The sequence below is a fragment of the Sus scrofa genome, chromosome 16 (genome assembly GCF_000003025.6).
Source record: "Sus scrofa isolate TJ Tabasco breed Duroc chromosome 16, Sscrofa11.1, whole genome shotgun sequence".
Taxonomy (NCBI): Eukaryota; Metazoa; Chordata; class Mammalia; order Artiodactyla; family Suidae; genus Sus; species Sus scrofa.
Genome location: NC_010458.4, coordinates 39728584 through 39746418, shown reverse-complemented (window position 1 = coordinate 39746418; position 17835 = coordinate 39728584). Strand labels below are relative to the sequence as shown.

The following is a 17835-nucleotide window of genomic DNA, read 5'->3' as shown; positions in this document are numbered from 1 at the left end:
CTTAAGTATTATGGACATTTTGACATTGTTAATTCTTTCAGTCCATTGGTATGGAATATGTTTTTATTTATTCATATCTTCAGTTTCTTTCATCAAGTTCTTATAGTTTTCAGAGTAGACCTTTCATCTTCCTAGTTAAATTTACTTCTAGGTATTTTACTCTTTATGCTGTAGTTGTAAATGGGATTGTTTTCTTAATTTCTCCTTCTGATAGTTTGTTATTAGTGTATAGAAATTCAGATGATTTTTTTTAATATATTTTGAATCCTGCAACTTTACTGAATTCAATTTATTCTAACAGTTTTTTTGGTGAACTCTTTAGGGTTTTCTGTGTATAGTCTCATGTCATCTGCAGATAGACAGTTTTATTTTTTTAATTTTTTTATTAATGATTTTTATTATTTTCCATTATAGCTGGTTTACAGTATTCTGTCAGTTTTCTACTGTACAGCAAGGTGACCCAGTCACACGTACATATATACATTCTTTTTTCTCATACTATGCTCCATCATAAGTGTCTAGATATAATTCCCAGTGCTATACAGCAGGATCTCACTGCTTATCCATTCCAAAGGCAATAGTTTGCATCTATTAACCCCAAGCTCCCAGTCCATCCCACTCCCTCCCCCTTCACAACCACAAGTCTGTTCTCCATGTCCATGATTTTCTTTCTGTGGAGGTTCATTCGTGCCAAGTATTAGATTCCAGATGTAAGTGATATCATATGGTATTTGTGCAGATACAGTTTTACTTTTTTCTTTCTAGTCTGAATGCCTGATATTTCTTTTTCTTGCTTAATTGCTTTGGCTAGGACTTCTAGCACTGTTGAATAAAGTGACAAGAGTGGGCATCCTTGTCTCCTCCCTGATCTTAGAGGAAGAGCATTCAGCTTTTAACTGTTGAGTATGTTGAGTTACCTATGGGCTTATCATATATGACTTTTATTTTTTTTATTTTTTATTTTTGTCTTTTGTCTTTTTAAGGCTGCACACATGGCATATGGAGGTTCCCAGGCTAGGGGTCGAATCGAAGCTGTAGCTTAACCCACTGAGCAAGGCCAAGGATCAAACCCACAGCCTCACAGATACTAGTTGGGTTCAGTAACCACTGAGCCACGATGGGAACTCCATATACGACCTTTATTATGTTGGAGTACTTTTTCACTCTATACCCAGTTTATTGAGGAAAATAATTACACTTCTTAATATAAGTCTATACCCATTCATAATTTTTTTTAATTCCTAACATACCAGGAATAATAGAAGGGAAATTCTTTACACTGTCATTTACACATGACATGAACATGGAAAATCCAAAAGAAACTCTAGTTAAATTATAATATAGAAAATTTAGGAGTTGCTGTGGTGGCTCAGTGGTTAACGAATCCAACTAGGAACCATGAGGTTGCAGGTTCGATCCCTGGCCTTGCTCAGTGGGTTAAGGATCTGACGTTGCTGTGAGCTGTGGTGTAGGTTGCAGACGCAGCTTGGATCCTGTGTTGCTGTGGCTCTGGCGTAGGCCGGCAGCTACAGCTCCAATTCAACCCCTGGCCTGGGAACCTCCATATGCCGCAGGAGCAGCCCTACAAAAGGCAAAAAGACAAAATAAATAAATAAATTAAATTAAATTAAATTTAGCAAAGTTGCTAAGTATAAGGTCAGTTGTATTTCAGAATTCCAGGTACAAAGAATTATAAAATGAAATTTTAAAATTAATTTAGTTTACAATTGTAGCACAAGTCATCATATACCTAGTAAGAAATTGAAAAGTTTATAGAACCACTCAACACTGCACAGAAAACTGTAGAATAGTATTGAGAGAAACTAGGACCTAAATAAATTGTGGGATATAGCACATTCAGGAATTCAAAGCTTGGAGTTCCTGTCGTGGCTCAGTGGTTAACAAATCCAACTAGGAGCCATGAGGTTGCAGGTTCAATCCTTGGCTCTGCTCAGTGGGTTAAGGATCCAGCGTTGCTGTGAGTTGTGGTGTGGCTCAAATCTGGTGTTGCTATGGCTGTGATGTAGGCTGGCGGTTACAGTTCTGCTTGGACCCCTAACCTGGGAACCTCCATATGCTGCGTGTGCGGCCCCAAAAAGACCAAAAAAAAAAAAGAATTCAGAGACTCAAGAGTATCAGCAAGATGGCGGAGTAGAAAGACCCTGAGCTCACCTCCTCTCATAGGCATATCAAAATCACAACTACTTATAAAACAGCCATGAGAAATGAAGAAGACCAGAACCTACCAGAAAAACTCTCCTTCATCTAAAGATAAAAAAGGAACCACCGCAAGGCCGAGGCAAATAGGAGGGATGGAGTCACAATATAGTCAAATCCCATACACCCTGGTGGGCTATCAAAAAATGGGAGAATAATTACAACTGCAGAGGTTTTCCCAAAGGAGTGAGAAGTCCATGCTACATATCAGGCCCCACAGCCCAGGGGTCCCTACCAAGAAGACAAGCCCCCGGGACATTTTGCTTAGAAGGCCAGTGCTTACTTTTGAAAGTCCCCAAGGGTTGTGGGAAATAGAGACTGCACTTTTAAAGGGTGTACACAAAATCTTACACCCTCTAGAAACCAGGGCAGAAGCAGTGATTTGATAGAAGTTCAGGTGAGACCTACCTACTGATTTTGGAGAGTCACTCAGGCAAGAGGCAACTACAGCTCATCCTAGGAACATATACACGGGTAGCATCCACTTTTGGGAGCTTCTTCTACCAAGTGAACACTGGTGCTGGCAAGTGCCATTTAGGAATCTTCCCTCTAGCTTCTCAGCCCTAGACCCCAGCCCTGCTCTGGTCCAACAGTCTGCAGGCACTGGTGCTGGGATGCCTCGGGCCAGTCAGCTGGATGTGGATATAACATCACTTACCATCCGACAAGCTGTCTTAGGACCCCTTTAGCCTACAGCCACCCCTGAACAAGACAGCCCTGCCCACCAGAGGGCCCAGGACCTGGCTGCACACACCACTGCACAGGCACTAGACCTGACACCTGTAGGGACCTATAGCCAGAGACTAGGGCACAGCACCACCCACTAGTGGGAAAGCGCCAGTCACAGAATTCCTGGAGCCTTGCGTTCACCAACTAGCAGTCAGACACCCGCCACAAGAAAACCATAGTCCCATAGTCTGCAAACCTTACCACTCACTAGCAGGCCAGATTCTGCCCTGGTAGCAGCTAGGCTGGGCCTCACCTGCTAGCAAGCCAAGATAAGCTTTAAGGCACCGCAAGCCCCATAGCCAACTGTGTCAGGAACCAGCCCCATCCACCAGCAACCTGATACTTCCGCTAGAACCCCCTGGCCCTTACAACCAAACCCCAAGACCTAGCTTTGCCTGATAGTAGGCTGGCACTAGTCCCAGGACCAGACTTTACTTACCAGTTAGCAGGCAACAGCCCCAGGGTTCCACAGTTAGCTACCTTATGACCCATTCCCAACAACCAGTGGCCAGCACACTCCACACAAGGCAGGACCTGGCAACCAAACAGACTGAGGACCAACCAATCCTACCAGACTGTTCACACAGTCAGCCCACTACAACAGAAAGGCCCTCATGGGGGAACCCCTAGAACATATAAAACTGTGGTGATAAGGGGAATGTGCTGCTGGGAAGCATAAGCCATTTCCTACAAAAGGCCACTTCCTCAAGGCTGGGGATCATAACCAACCTACCAGACACATAAAAATAAAACCAGCAAGTTAGGCAAGATGAGGTGACAGTGAAACATGTTCCAAACGAAGGAACAACATAAAACCCCAGCAGAAAGAGCTAAGAGAAATGGGGATAGGCAGTCTACCCAACAAAGAGTTTGGGGTAGTGATTGTAAAGATAATCACAGAACTCCGGAGAAGAATGGATGTACAGAGTGAAAAGTTAGAAGTTTTTAACAAAGAGTTAGAAAATATAAAGAACAACCAGAGATGAAATAAACCTAAAAGAAATCAACAGTAAGCTAAATGATACAGAGGAACATATCAGTGCACTGGAAGACAAGATAGCAAAAATCATTGATGCTAAGAAGAAAAAGAAATGAGGACAGTTTAAAAGACCTCTGGGACAACATCAAGTGTACTAATATTTGCACTGTAGGAGTCCCAGAAGGAGATGAGAGGGAGACAGGAGCTGAGAACTTAATTAAAGACAGGCTAGCTGAAAACTTTCCTACCTGTGAAAGGAAATAGACATCTAAGTCCAGGAAGCTCAGAATTCCATACAGGATTAAGCAAAATTGGAACACACCAATACACATTGTACTTAAAGTGTCAAAAATTATAGATACACAGAAAATATTTAAAGCAGCAAGGGAAAAGCAAAAATTACATATAAAGTGAATCCCATAAGGCTATCAGCTGAATTTTCAGCAGAAACTGTGCAGCCCAGAAGGGAATGGCATGATTTATTTAAAGTGATGAAAAGGAAAAAAAAAAGACCTACAATCAGTAATCTTCTACCCAGCAAGACTCTTATCCAGATCTGATGGAAAGATTAAAAGTTTCACAGATAAACTAAAGTTAAATTAGTTCACCACCATCAAATCAGCTTTACAAGAAATGTTAAAGAAACAACTTCTCATTTACAAGAAATGTTTAAGCAAAAAAGAAAAGAGGATACAGCAAAAACATGAAAATCACAAAAGGAAAAAACTCATTGAAATGACAAACATAATAAAGGCAGGAAATTGTCCAAGCACAAGACTAGTAGGACGGTTAATAGACAAAAACAGTAAAATCATCTCTATCCACAATAATAAGCAGTTAAGGGGTACATAATTACATGTAAACAGTGATATCAAAAACTAATTATTAGGAGAGGAGAGTACAAATGCCCAGTTGTTAAAATGCATTTGAAATTAGGAGATCAGCAATTTAAAGCAATCATGTATATAGAGAGATTGCTATACATAAACTCCATGTTAACCACAAGCCAAAAATCTATGGATAAACACACAAAAAAGAAAAAGGAATTCAAACATAACACTAAAGATAGTCTTCAAATCACTAGACAAGAGGAATTCTCTGGTGGCATGGCAGGTTAAGGATCCAGTATTGTCAGTGCAGTAGAGAGTGTTCAGTTCCTCCCCTGGGAACTTTTGCATGCCATTGGCACAACCAAAACAAAAACAAAACAAATACAAAACAAATCACTAAAGAAAAGAACAAAAGAGGAAGAAAGAAACAAAAAAGAAACAAACAAACAAAAACAAAGACAACCCTAAAACAACTGACAGAATGGCAATAAGAACATACATATCAATAATGACTTTATATGTAAATGGACTCAATACTCCAATCAAATGACATAGAGTGGCTAAGTGGATACTAGAAGACTCATATATATGCAGCCTATAAGAGACTCCCTTGAGAGATAAGACAGATTGAAAGCAAGGGCATGCAAAAGGGGCCAAAAGGGATTAAGAGGTACAAACTACCATGCATAAAATTTAAGAGATACAAGGATATATACTACAACACAGGGAATGTGGCCAGTATTTTATAATAACTATAAACAGATTGTAATCTTTAAAAATTGTGAATCACTATGCTGTACACCTGAAGCTTGTATAATATTATACATCAACTATACCTCAATTTGAAAAAGAAAAAAGAATTAGAAGGCTCAATAATGTAAAGATAACAGTTTCCAATATGATCTATAGAATCAGTGCATTTCTCAGCTATCCAGACAGAGAACATAGTATTTGTGCAGGGAGAGGGTGGACTTTCTCTGAGTGGTAGTTGAGTGGGGGGGTCAGAGGGCCTTACTCTGGTTAGGTTAGAATTTCTCTTCTTGGTTGGTAGAAGTTCCATTACTTAGAAGGTTAGAACCAACTTTCTTTTAAGGGTGAGAATTAGGGGAGAAGGAAGGGTGGGAAATCAGATAGGAAAATGCCCTAGATCTGGTGTGGTGCTTCCCTTGCCTGGGGCTAAACTCCCTGATAAGTTCAGCTTAAATGGATGGATAGTCCTACCTTAAAAGAAAAGGTTCTGAGAGTTTCCATCGTGGCGCAGTGGTTAACGAATCTGACTATAACCATGAGGTTGCAGGTTCAGTCCCTGGCCTTGCTCGGTGGGTTAAGGATCTGGCATTGCTGTGACCTGTGGTGTAGGTCGCAGACTCGGCTCAGATCTGGCGTTGCTGTGGCTCTGGTGTAGGCCGGTGGCTACAGCTCCGATTAGACCCTAGCCTGGGAACCACGACATGCCATGGGTGTGGCCCTAGAAAAGGCAAGAAGACAAAAAAAAAAAAGAAAGAAAAAAGAAAAGAAAAAGTTCTTGTTGTTTGGTCCTCCATTTATAACACAAAGAAGAGTAGTATTTTTCTATGTAGATGTAAAAAAAAAAATTATATATACAGGTGTGCAGATAAATGTGTGTTTTTTTTCCTTAGGAGAAAAAACTATTCTGGTCACTGGGAGCCAAATTTGAGAAGGTAGTCTGGTTAGAAATAAGGATCTTCTAGAGTTCACGCTGTGGCACAGTGGGTTAAGAACCCCACTGGAGCGGCTTGGGCCATTGTGGAGGTGCACATTCAATCCCAGCCCAGGTGCAGGGGGTTAACGGATCTAGAATTGCTGCAGCTGCAGCTTTGGATTCAGTCCCTGGCCAGGGAACTTCCATATGCCATGGCTGTGGCCATTAAAAAAAGGGACCTTGGAGTTCCCATCGCAGCTCAGTGGTTAACAAATCCGACTAGGAACCATGAGGTTGCTAGTTCGATCCCTGGCCTCACTCAGTAGGTTAAGGATCCAGCTCAGATCCCGAGTTGCTGTGGCTGTGGTATAGGCCAGCGGCTACAGCTCTGATTAGACCCCTAGACTAGAAACCTCCATATGCCATGGATGCGGCCCTAGAAAGAGACAAAAAAAAAGAGGATCTCCTTCTGAGTGGGATGCATGAAAAGTTAGCTATTTGGAGCTGTTATTCCCTCACTACTACTACAGGGCCTCTCTCTGCCCAGCCCACCCTTCTGAGGGGGGCCAACACTAGTTGGTTAACAGGTGGAAGCCCCTGACAACAGGAGCTGTCACCTGCTCTCTGGGGCTTTTGGTTTAAAAAGATACACATGTACTTATACACACAGGGTTTTGGAAATCGGAGTTGTCTGGTCAACTTGAGCATGTTGACAAGGGGGTATTAGGGTTATTTTCCAGTGGGACTAGCATGTCACTAAAGCAGGCCTTTTGATATATTAAAAAATTTTTTTCTTAAAAGAAAAGTTTAGATTTTAATCATATTCAAAGGGTTTCTAAGTCTTTGTTTTACAGAATTCCGTGTTTGCTTCAGCTGTCTCCTTCCTCTCTTTTCTTGGAGGAAGTGGGTCCTGACTGGAGTCAACACACTTGTAATTTTGTATCCTGGTGTCTATTCTTTTGGAGTGTGAAGTATTCCCTTCCTTTGTTAAGATTCCTGAGGAGTTATTTTTTTCTTTTACAACAAAAACCCAACCTTTTGTCCCTTAAAAAAAAAATCAGTGCATTTCTGATTTAAAACTTTGCAGAATTCTTTTTGTGGAAACTGACTAGCTAATTCTAATGTGTATATGTTAAGTGCAAAGGGACAAGGGACTCTTGAAGAATGAAGTTTGAGGACTTCACTACCTAGACTTAACCATAAATTAAATATGCTAACTAAGGCATCATCATATTAGTACAAGTAAACACACGGGAACAGGGTAGAGAATCAAGACACAAAACTATTACTGTATAATCATTTGGGTTATGGTAAAAGTAGCTCTGCAGTGAATTAGGGAAAGGAAAGCCTTTTCCATAAGTGGTGCTGGATCAACTAGATATCCATTTTAAAAAATGAATCTTAACTCTTCCCTCACACCAGACACAAAAGTCAGTTTTAAGGTAAGTCAAATTTAAGATAAAGCTTAAAGGTGAAAAAGGAAAATATGTCGGTGGCTTAAGACAGGTAAAGACACAAAAATTATAAACCAGAAAGACAGAGTGATAATTTGAGCTACATTAGAATTAGGAATCTCTGTTTATCAAAAAACACCATTACAGGAGTTCCCGTTGTGGCGCAGCGGAAACGAATCCAACTCGGAACCATGAGGTTGCAGGTTCTATCCCTGGCCTCGCTCAGTGAGTTAAGGATCCAGCATTGCCATGAGCTGCAATGTAGGTTGCAGATGTGGCTCAGATCTGGCGTTGCTATGGCTGTGGTGTAGGCCAGCAGCAACAGCTTGTATTAGACCCTTAGCCTGGGAACTTCCATATGCCGCAGGTGCAGCCCTAAAAAAGACAAAAGACAAAAGGCAAAAAAAAAAGCACTGTTACAGAAGTGTAAAAGTAAGCCATGGAATGGGAGATGATATATATGACAGATGCATATATTTGAAAAAGGGGAGTTCCCGTGGTGGTGCAGTGGTTAACGAATCCGACTAGGAACCATGAGGTTGCGGGTTCGGTCCCTGCCCTTGCTCAGTGGGTTAACGATCCGGCGTTGCCGTGAGCTGTGGTGTAGGTTGCAGATGCGGCTCGGATCCAGCGTTGCTGTGGCTCTGGCATAGGCCGGCGGCTACAGCTCCGACTCGACCCCTAGCCTGGGAATCTCCATATGCCACGGGAGCAGCCCAAGAAATAGCAAAAAGACCAAAAAAAAAAAAAAAAGAAAAGAAAAGAAAAGAAAAAGGACTGGTGTACAGTTTATAATCTACACAAATTAAAACAGTCCTGTAGAAAAATAGGCAAATCACTTGAATAGGCACTTCAAGAAAGAGGATATCCAAATAGCCAATAAATAAAAATGTTCAACTTTATTAATTTTGTACCTGGATTTGTTCTTTAAGTGTATGAGGTACTTTTCTGTACCCTCCAGAATGACCAAACTTAAAGAGGTTGAGGATAACAAGTACACATGTTGCTAGTGAGATTACAAATTGGTACAGATATTTGGTATTGACTAAAGCCAAATATGTGTCCACCCTTTTACCCAGCAGTTATACTTTTGAGTATATAAATGCATGTGTATGTGTACTAAAGGATATGTATAAGAATGTTCATAGCAGCACTGTTCACAGTAATCAAAAACTGAAAAAACTCAAATATCCATTAACAGCCAAATGAAATCTGATAAATTTTACATTAAAATACTTCCCAACAATAAGGGAACCCTTCTATATTAGCAAAATATATGAATCTTACATAATATTGGACAAAATAGCCAAACACTAAAGAGTGCCTATTACATAATTCTCTTTGTAGGAGGTTCAAAAAGACAAAACTAACCTAATGGTGATAGAGGTCTGTATGGTGGTTTTCTTGGTGCGATTTGTAAGGGGATTCTAGGAAGCCTTCTGGGGTATTTGTAATGTAATGTTTGTAATGATCTTTTTTTTTGTTTGTTTTTTCCCTTTTCTATGGCCGCTTCCTAAAGCGTTTGGAGGTTCCCAGGCTAGGGTCTAATTAGAGCTGTAGCCACTGGCCTACACCAGAGCCACAGCAACGTGGGATCCGAGCCACATCTGTGATCTACAGCACAGTTCGTGGCAACACCAGATCCTTAACCTACTGAGTAAGGCCAGGGATTGAACCCGCAGCCTCATGGTTCCTAGTCGGATTTGTTAACCACTGAGCCATGACGGGAACTCCTGTAAGGTTCTATTTTATAATATAGATGGTCATTATTTTGTGAAAATTCACCTTGTGAAAATTGACCTGTGCAGTTATGATTTGTCTACTCTTCTGTATGTTTCTGTTGTTATACCTCATTTGAAAGTATGACTTTGGAATGTGGAACTAATGGTTAGGACTCTATGATTTCACTACCACAGCCCAGGTTTGATCCCTGGTCTGGGAATTGAGATCCCAGATCAAGCTACTGCTTGCTGTGGCAAAAAAGGCAAAAAAAAGTGTGGTTTTTAGTTAAATTTTTCAATTTAAGTAATTGAAATTAATAAGGCATACATTTGAATTTTCTTTTTTTAAAAAAATACACTTTTTTTCCCCCATTTTTGGCCATACCCACAACATATGGAAGTTCCCAGGCCAGGGATCAAATCCGAGCCACATCCATGACCCACGTCACAGCTGTAACAATGCCTTAACCCACATCACCGGGCTGAACTCCCTGGATTTTCTTTCTTTAACATTGACCTCTGTTAAAAATCTAAGATATCTTGGAGTTCCCATTGTGGCTCAGAGGGTTAAGAACCTGACATAGTCTCCATGAGGACGTGGGTTCAATCCCTCGCCTTGGTTAAGGATCCAGCATTGATTCATGGCAGTGGTATAGGCCTACAGCTGCAGCACCAATTTGACCCCTAGCCTGAGAACTTCCTAATGCTGCAGGTGTGGCTGTAGTAAGGAAAAAAAAAAAAAAAAAAGAAATTAGAGACAGTCAAAATCTGGATTTAAAGAGGAAGGAAGAAGATTAATTAGGAGGAACTTGGGTGAAAAGGATTTTGTTTTCTTGTCCTGGGAAGGGGCTGCTATTAACATGAAAGAGACTTGAACATTTTTTAGTGCTAATGGTAATGAGCCAGAGAGAGAGAGTTTATAGATACTCCGGATAGAAGAAATAATGTATAGGGTAAGATTTCTGACAGTATTGAAAGGGATCTGAACACAGGTGAGGAAATTAACTTTAAAAATGAGGAAAGGGAGTTCCATTGTGGCTCAGTGTGGTTAATGAACCTGACTAGTATCCATGAGGAAGTGGGTTCGATCCCTGGCCCTGCTCAGATGGTTAAGGATTTGGTGTTGTGGTGAGCTGTGATGTAGGTCATAGACACCGTTCGGATCCCATGTTGCTGTGGCTGTGGTGGAGGCCAGCAGCTGCAGCTCTTATTTGACCCCTAGCCTGGGAACTTCCATAAACCGTGGGTGTGGCTCTAAAAAGACATACATAAGAGGAAGGATCATTTTTTTTTCCATGGTAACAGAATGAAGAAGGTGAAGAGATGGTGGAAGCAAACGTGTTTATAGGTTTGTTGATACAACATGAAGGGAATTCTCATTGATGGCCCCTATTTTCTCTTTGGACTAAAAGATCAGATCACCTGTTGTGATGAAGTGGTAATGTTTGTGGAGAGTGAAGAGGTTTGAAATAGCTGCAAATATTGCAGAGACAGTTGGTGAAATTGTAGTATCAGCAGTCAATACAAAAGCTCAGTTGAAGTGAATTATCTTTTATAGCGATACTAGTCTGCCCTATTATAAGATTTTCTTCATCTGGACTGGGCAGAGATCACTAACTCTAGACTCTGGCCAAGTCTTTTTATGAACTCTTTTTGCAAATAAAGTGTTATCGTAACAACTTGCATATAGGTGCATGGAAGGCAGGCATTTGGAGTCTTCCGGGGTTGAGGTCTTGTCAAGTAGGATGATAACAACAAAGGAGTTAAAGATATTGGCAGCTAAAGTATTGAACCTTGAAATCCAGCTGAAGAAGGAGAAGTAAAGCCGATGATGAGAGTGCCTTGGATGTAGTAGCTAAAGTTGCATGGAACTGAGAGGCACAGTACTGGCTAGATCATCTATGTAGATGCTAAAGTTTCCCAGAATGGAGTAGAGAGGAAGATGGTGAACAAGGTAGTTGTCTTAATCTCTGGAATTTATTACAGAAAAATAAATAAATTGCTAACAGTTGACTTAGAAATTGCTAACAATGTGAAAATAAGTATATAGAAAATGTGTTGCTTTTGTGTTTGTAATTAGAACTTACCCTTATTTTAAATGTCTTTTGATTACCAGACTGCAGATGTATTTAATTTTGAAGAAACAGTTTATAGTCATCATATGTCTCCAGTTGCCACCAAGCACTGTTTGGTAGCAGGTTTGTACACTTGTTCTTTTGTTTTCTACATATTAAAAACTTTCTCCCTTTTAATATCTAGTTAGTTTTAATATAAACATTTTAACCCAAATGAAAAGCAAAATTCTTTTTTAAAAAAGTATATGTTACTGTTTATATTCAGTTTAACAGATACTGTGCAAGTCAGGCACTGAGCTAGATTTCAAGCGGCTAGAATTCAAAGATTAAGAAAGCACATTTCTGTTCCCTTAAGAGTTAATTTTAAACACCAAAGTTTCAAAAATTTTGCAAGAACAAAATTTGGCAGTTTTTTCAATTTGACACAGTAAAATAAGAAAATGACTTCCTTTTCTCTAATTAAACATGTGATTCAGATTAAACATCCAATTTTATGAAAGCATTTTTCATATATGAAGAAAAATGTTTTACTGGTATTGGGAATGAGGTCCCTGTGATAACATTATTGCTTTGACACAGCATGGATTTCCTCACTTCTGGGCATCAGTCCACTGCTTCGTATATAAAGGGTTCACTAACCTGTTTTTGAGATCCATTCATTCTGTGTCCAGAGTTTCTGTGAATCTATTTCTAGTGGAAAAGCAAAGCTATTAAAATAAAATGGTTTGACTGATAAAATAATGCATATATTTATAATGTATATAAATGTGCATTATACCAATACACATTTCCTGGTTCTGATACTGTGCTTTAGTTACCTAACACATAACCACTGGGACAACCAAGGTGAAGGGTACACAGAGCCTTTCTGTACTATCTTTGCAACTTACCATGAATCTATAATTATTCCCAAGTTAAGTGTTAAATAGTGCAACAATAGAGTTCTCTTAATTGAAGTGTAACTACAATTAAAATGCTTTTTCAAATTATAAACACTAAAATTATTTAAAGTACACTTTTAGTATACATTTTTATATTTCTGCATGGATACAGTGAAAATTTCATGATTCCTAATGGTAGCTTCTTGTTTCCTCTTAGTGATGATTTATAATAAAATTACCTTAAACAATTTTTGTTTTTGTTTTTACAGTTGGTACTAAAGGGCCCAAAGTACAACTTTGTGACTTAAAGTCTGGATCCTGTTCCCACATTCTCCAGGGTATTTTTTATTTGAAACAACAACTACTTTGAGTAAACCATTCAATAAAATGAAACATTACTAACAATGTAGTCTTTGTAAGTGATATAACTGGTGTATTTTGTGCTAGTTTTCAGAAGTCAACAGGGAAATAAAGATCCTTCTGTGCATTATTCTTATAAAATTGAACTATTGAGACATTTATATGAACAATGGCCACAGGGGAAGCTCAAAGGATATAGAAAGGCTAACTCAAACCTTGTGTTATTCCTACATTGAAAAAAATGAACTACTTATTTTTTGTTGTTATCTTTTTGTCTTTTAGGGCTACACCGGCAGCATATGGAAGTTCCCAGGCTAGGAGTCAAATCAGAGCTGTAGCCACCGGCCTACGCCAGAGCCACAGCAATGAGGGATCTGAGCCTAGTCCGCGAACTACACCACAGCTCACAGCAATGCTGGATCCTTAACCCACTGAGCGAGGCCAGGGATCAAACCTGCATCCTCATAGATGCTAGTCGGGTTCATTAACCACTGAGCCACCACGGGAACTCCTGAACTACTTATAAAACTTACATCAGTACATATTTCTCCATGAGCGTTGTTTAATATTGCTCAAGCTAAGTAAACATTCTTCATATTTTCTCAGTAAAAATATTTTAAAGGAAGATATTAAAATAATACTTTGGTAAAAGTTTACTAGCCTAGATTGTTTTTTGCTACTTTTTATCAGATCATCTAATTCTAAATGAAAAAAATGGGATGTAATTCAGAAATAATATTTTTATTTATCTCTGAGGAACACATAATAACTGTATCAGGAAAACTTGGTGAGATGGATAACATTTGTTTTACATTATCATGAATTTCTATTAGTACAAGCTAGGTGGATAAAAATATCTCACTTGAACAGGTTAGGTAGAAGTGAATTAAAATGCTAAAATCACTTACCCAAGAGTTCCCGTCATGGATCAGTTGTTAATGAACCCAACTAGTATCCATGAGGATGTGGATTTGATCCCTGGCCTCAATCAATGGGTTAAGGATCTGGCTTTGTTGTGAGCTGTGGTTTAGATCGCAGATGTGGCTTGGATCCCACGTTGCTGTGGCTGTTGTGTAGGCGGGCAGCTGCACTCTGATTCGCCCCCTCACTTGGGAACTTCCATATGCAGCACGTGCAACCCTAGAAAGACCAAAAAAAAACCACAAAAAAAAAAAAAAAGAAAACACTTACCCTATGAAATTATCACCTGTGCTTTCTAGATAAAAATTTTTATATAAATGCCTTTTACAGTCATGAATTAAAATAATTATTTCTGTTATAACTTTGAACAGTTAGAAAACATTTTTATTCTTTAGAATGTTTATCTTGTATGGTTTATTGAAGAGATTTTGTTGTTGAGATAAGTGAACTCGAACTACATCACTTATTGATGGATTGACTTGCTAGAGTAACAGCTCTAATTTTTTTTTTTCTTTTTGGTCTTTTTAGGGTCACACTCACGGCATATGGAGGTTCCCAGGCTAGGGGTCGAATCAGAGCTGTAGCCACTGGCCTACGCCACAGCCATAGCAATGCCAGATCCAAGCCGAGTCTGCAACCTACACCACAGCTTACGGCAACGCCAGATCCTTAACCCACTGAGCAAGGACAGGGATCGAGCATGTGTCCTCATGGATGCTAGTCAGATTCGTTTCCACTGAGCCACAACGGAAAGTCCTAACAGCTCTATTTAAAAAGATAGGCTCACTTGCTCTGACTGTTCCATCCAAACCAAACCCAGGCCTTTTATAGTAAAATACCATGTGTGAAAAATGCCCTAGAGACTTCACATTAATATTTAAATATAGATTATTATAAATGTGGAAATGATTATATCAGTTTACTTTTAACATTTAGTCTATGCTTTCTTCATAATCAGACAAAATTAATTGTGCTGTTGTTTTTTTTTCAAATATTTTCCAAGTAATTTTATACAGTTGCTTTGCAGGTCACAGACAAGAAATATTGGCAGTCTCCTGGTCACCACGCTATGAATATATCTTGGCAACTGCAAGGTAAGATGTAGATACATTATTTGGTTTTAAAGTTAGTAATTAATGATAAAAATTTTGAGAAGACTTTTTATGTAAGATGCATATTTAGTTGTTAAGTAGGCCCTGAAAAATGAAATAGAGTTATAGATTTTAATTCATATTACCAAAAGAAATCTTCCTTTGTGTCATAATCCTAATCTGGACTATCCATCTTGAATGTGCTCACTTTTTAAAATAGAAAAAACAACAGAATCTGTGTAGCAATGTGAATCTGTTAGTACGACCCATGAAACAACTGTTGTGTCATATCTGCATACAATAGTATAGCACTCTATTTATTTAAAAATAGAGCATTTTGGAGTTTCCTGGTGGCCTGGTGGGTTAAGGATCCAGCATTGTCACTGCTGTGGTGTGGGTTCCATACCTGGCCCAGGAACTTTCACTTGCTGGGGCACAGCCAAAATAAATTTTAAAAATAAATAAAAATAAAAGCAGTAGTATTTTAATTCATTTTCTTTAATCCAAAATTATTTTGAATCTAATTCAACACATTCATCTAGTCATTGATTCAATTTACTCATATGTAATGACTCCTATCTATGCCAAGCATTGTGCTTTGGACACAGAGGTAACACAGGCATAGTCCTTTCAAGAAGCTAAAAGTCTAATGAGGGAATATAGTCAGAAAAATCAGTGATTACAGGACTTCCTGAAAAATGCTTTAATAGAGGTACATCTCTGGTAGGTATAATGTGGGCAAAAAGAGCCAGAGCACTTAACTGTTAAGGATAAAGGGATTTGGGGGGATTGTTTGCTGGAAGAAAGGATCCTAGATGTTTAAGTGCTAAGGGAAAAGCACCAGTAAAGAGAAATTATTGAAAATAAGAAATGGAGGGAATAGTTGGTATATCAGGACCTTGAATGGACAGGAGAGGGTAATATCAAGGGTTCTGATAGAAGGGGCCACTTGATTTAACATGTGAAAGGCATCATGAAACTAAATAGATGGAGAAAAGGTAGATGTGAGTACAATTAAATTTGTGACTTTTGCAGAGGAGCTCAAAAAATGCAAACCCAGTGGCCTGTGTTGTTTTTCAGTGAGTAGAACTTGATGTCAACTATTGAAAATACTGGAATGGGATGCAATTTTCAGGGAAAGTAGTAAAGATTTGGAATAACAATTTTAATGAGTGGGCAAGGAATCTGATAAGGTGCACATATGATTGTGTCCTTTGTTTAATGTGTAGCTTTAATAGTTGTGCAAAAATTGTTAAAAGTCATGGGTATAAGGAAGGAAGTAAAATCACAAAAAAAACTTTTAAGAGGGATCAAGGATCTAAGGCGGTCGAAGCATGACTGTTAATAAGAAAATTTTAAATCTGGGAGTTCCTGTCATGGCGCAGCAGAAACGAATCTGACTGGGAACCATGAGGTTGTGGGTTCAATCCCTGGCCTCGCTTAGGGGGTTAAGGATCCAGCATTGCCATGAGCTGTGGTGTAGGTCACAGACGTGGCTCGTATCTGGCATTTCTGTGGCTGTGAATAGGCTGGCAGCAACAGCTCCAATTAGACCCCTAGCCAGGGAACCTCCATATGCTGTGGATGCAGCCCTAAAAAGACAAAAGACGAAAAAAAAAAAAATTTAAATCTGAAGAGATAGGAAGTAATAATCAAATTTTGACATAGACATTTTAATAAAGCTTTATTTGCAGAAGAATTATAAAAACTATTTTTATTAGTTTTATAAAGATATGTGTCTGGATTTTTGTACGGCCACCAGCCCTTCCCCTTTGCCACAGTTTAGTTCACAAAGAAGCTTCTGCCAATAGTTTGCAGACGGTGACATTGAAATTTATTATTTCTAAAGTAGAAAAAAGTCTTGAATGTGGCCGTAAGAAGGCTGGCTAAAGAGGTGTTAAGGTGAGGAGGTAGATTCTGGTTGTAGGTTCATGCAAGAGTGGATTTATATTATTCTTTTTCCAATTTGATGTTCCTCAAATCAAGAGGGAAACTAAGAGGCTTTCAGTTCTCAGAGGACCCCAGGAATTTGAATCAGTTCCAGAATGAACCTGGTAATCAGTGTTGGGAATTGAGTATATCCAAATCTAATCTGTTTCAGAAGAGACTTAAATCCTTAGGCTCATCCCATTGCAGACTTTTTTCCCAGCTAGAAAGAAAGAAAACCAATGGGAATGGGAAATGCTAGCTTTTTGCCAACTCTTTTAATTGGCTAGGTTTGATGGTGATCTGTGAAAATAAAGTTTTAGAAAGAGATAAACCCTATTTTATTTATTTATTTATTTATTTATTTATTTATTTATTTATTGTCTTTTTTTATTTCTTGGGCTGCTCCCGTGGCATGTGGAGGTTCCCAGGCTAGGGGTCCAGTCGGAGCTGTAGCCGCCAGCCTACGCCAGAGCCACAGCAACTCGGGATCTGAGCCACGTCTGCAACCTACACCACAGCTCATGGCAATGCCGGATCGTTAACCCACTGAGCAAGGGCAGGGACCAAACCTGCAACCTCATGGTTCCTAGCCGGATTCGTTAACCACCGCGCCACGACGAGAAGTCCAAACCCTATTTTTTAAAAAAAAGGATTTTGGAGTTCCCACCATGGCACAGTGGAAACGAATCCGACTAGGAACCATGAGGTTGAGGGTTCGATCCCTGGCCTCACTCACTGAGTTAAGAATCCAGCATTGTTGCAAGCTGTGTCATAGGTTGCAGCAGCAACTCGGATCTGGCGTTGCTATGGTGTAGGCCTGCACCTGTAGCTCCGATTAGACCCCCTAGCCTGGGAACCTCTATGTGCAATGGTGTGGCCCTAAAAAGCAAATAAATAAATATTTAAAATAATAAAAATTTAAAAAAGGATTTATAGGCATTCCTGTCATGACTCAGTGGTAACGAACCCAGCTAGTATCCATGAG

The 17835-nt window shown here is 39.3% G+C and overlaps 1 protein-coding gene across 3 annotated transcripts in view; it reads left to right on the top strand.

Annotated features, from left to right (window-relative positions):
• Positions 1–17835, top strand: part of ERCC8 (ERCC excision repair 8, CSA ubiquitin ligase complex subunit) — a 65729-nt gene that overhangs the window by 23912 nt on the left and 23982 nt on the right. For all 3 annotated transcript variants that reach the window (XM_003133989.6, XM_021077003.1, XM_021077004.1), the window contains 3 exons: positions 11710–11791; positions 12819–12887; positions 14858–14924. In XM_003133989.6, coding sequence (XP_003134037.3) covers positions 11710–11791; positions 12819–12887; positions 14858–14924 — 218 coding nt within the window. The remainder of the gene's footprint in view (positions 1–11709; positions 11792–12818; positions 12888–14857; positions 14925–17835) is intronic.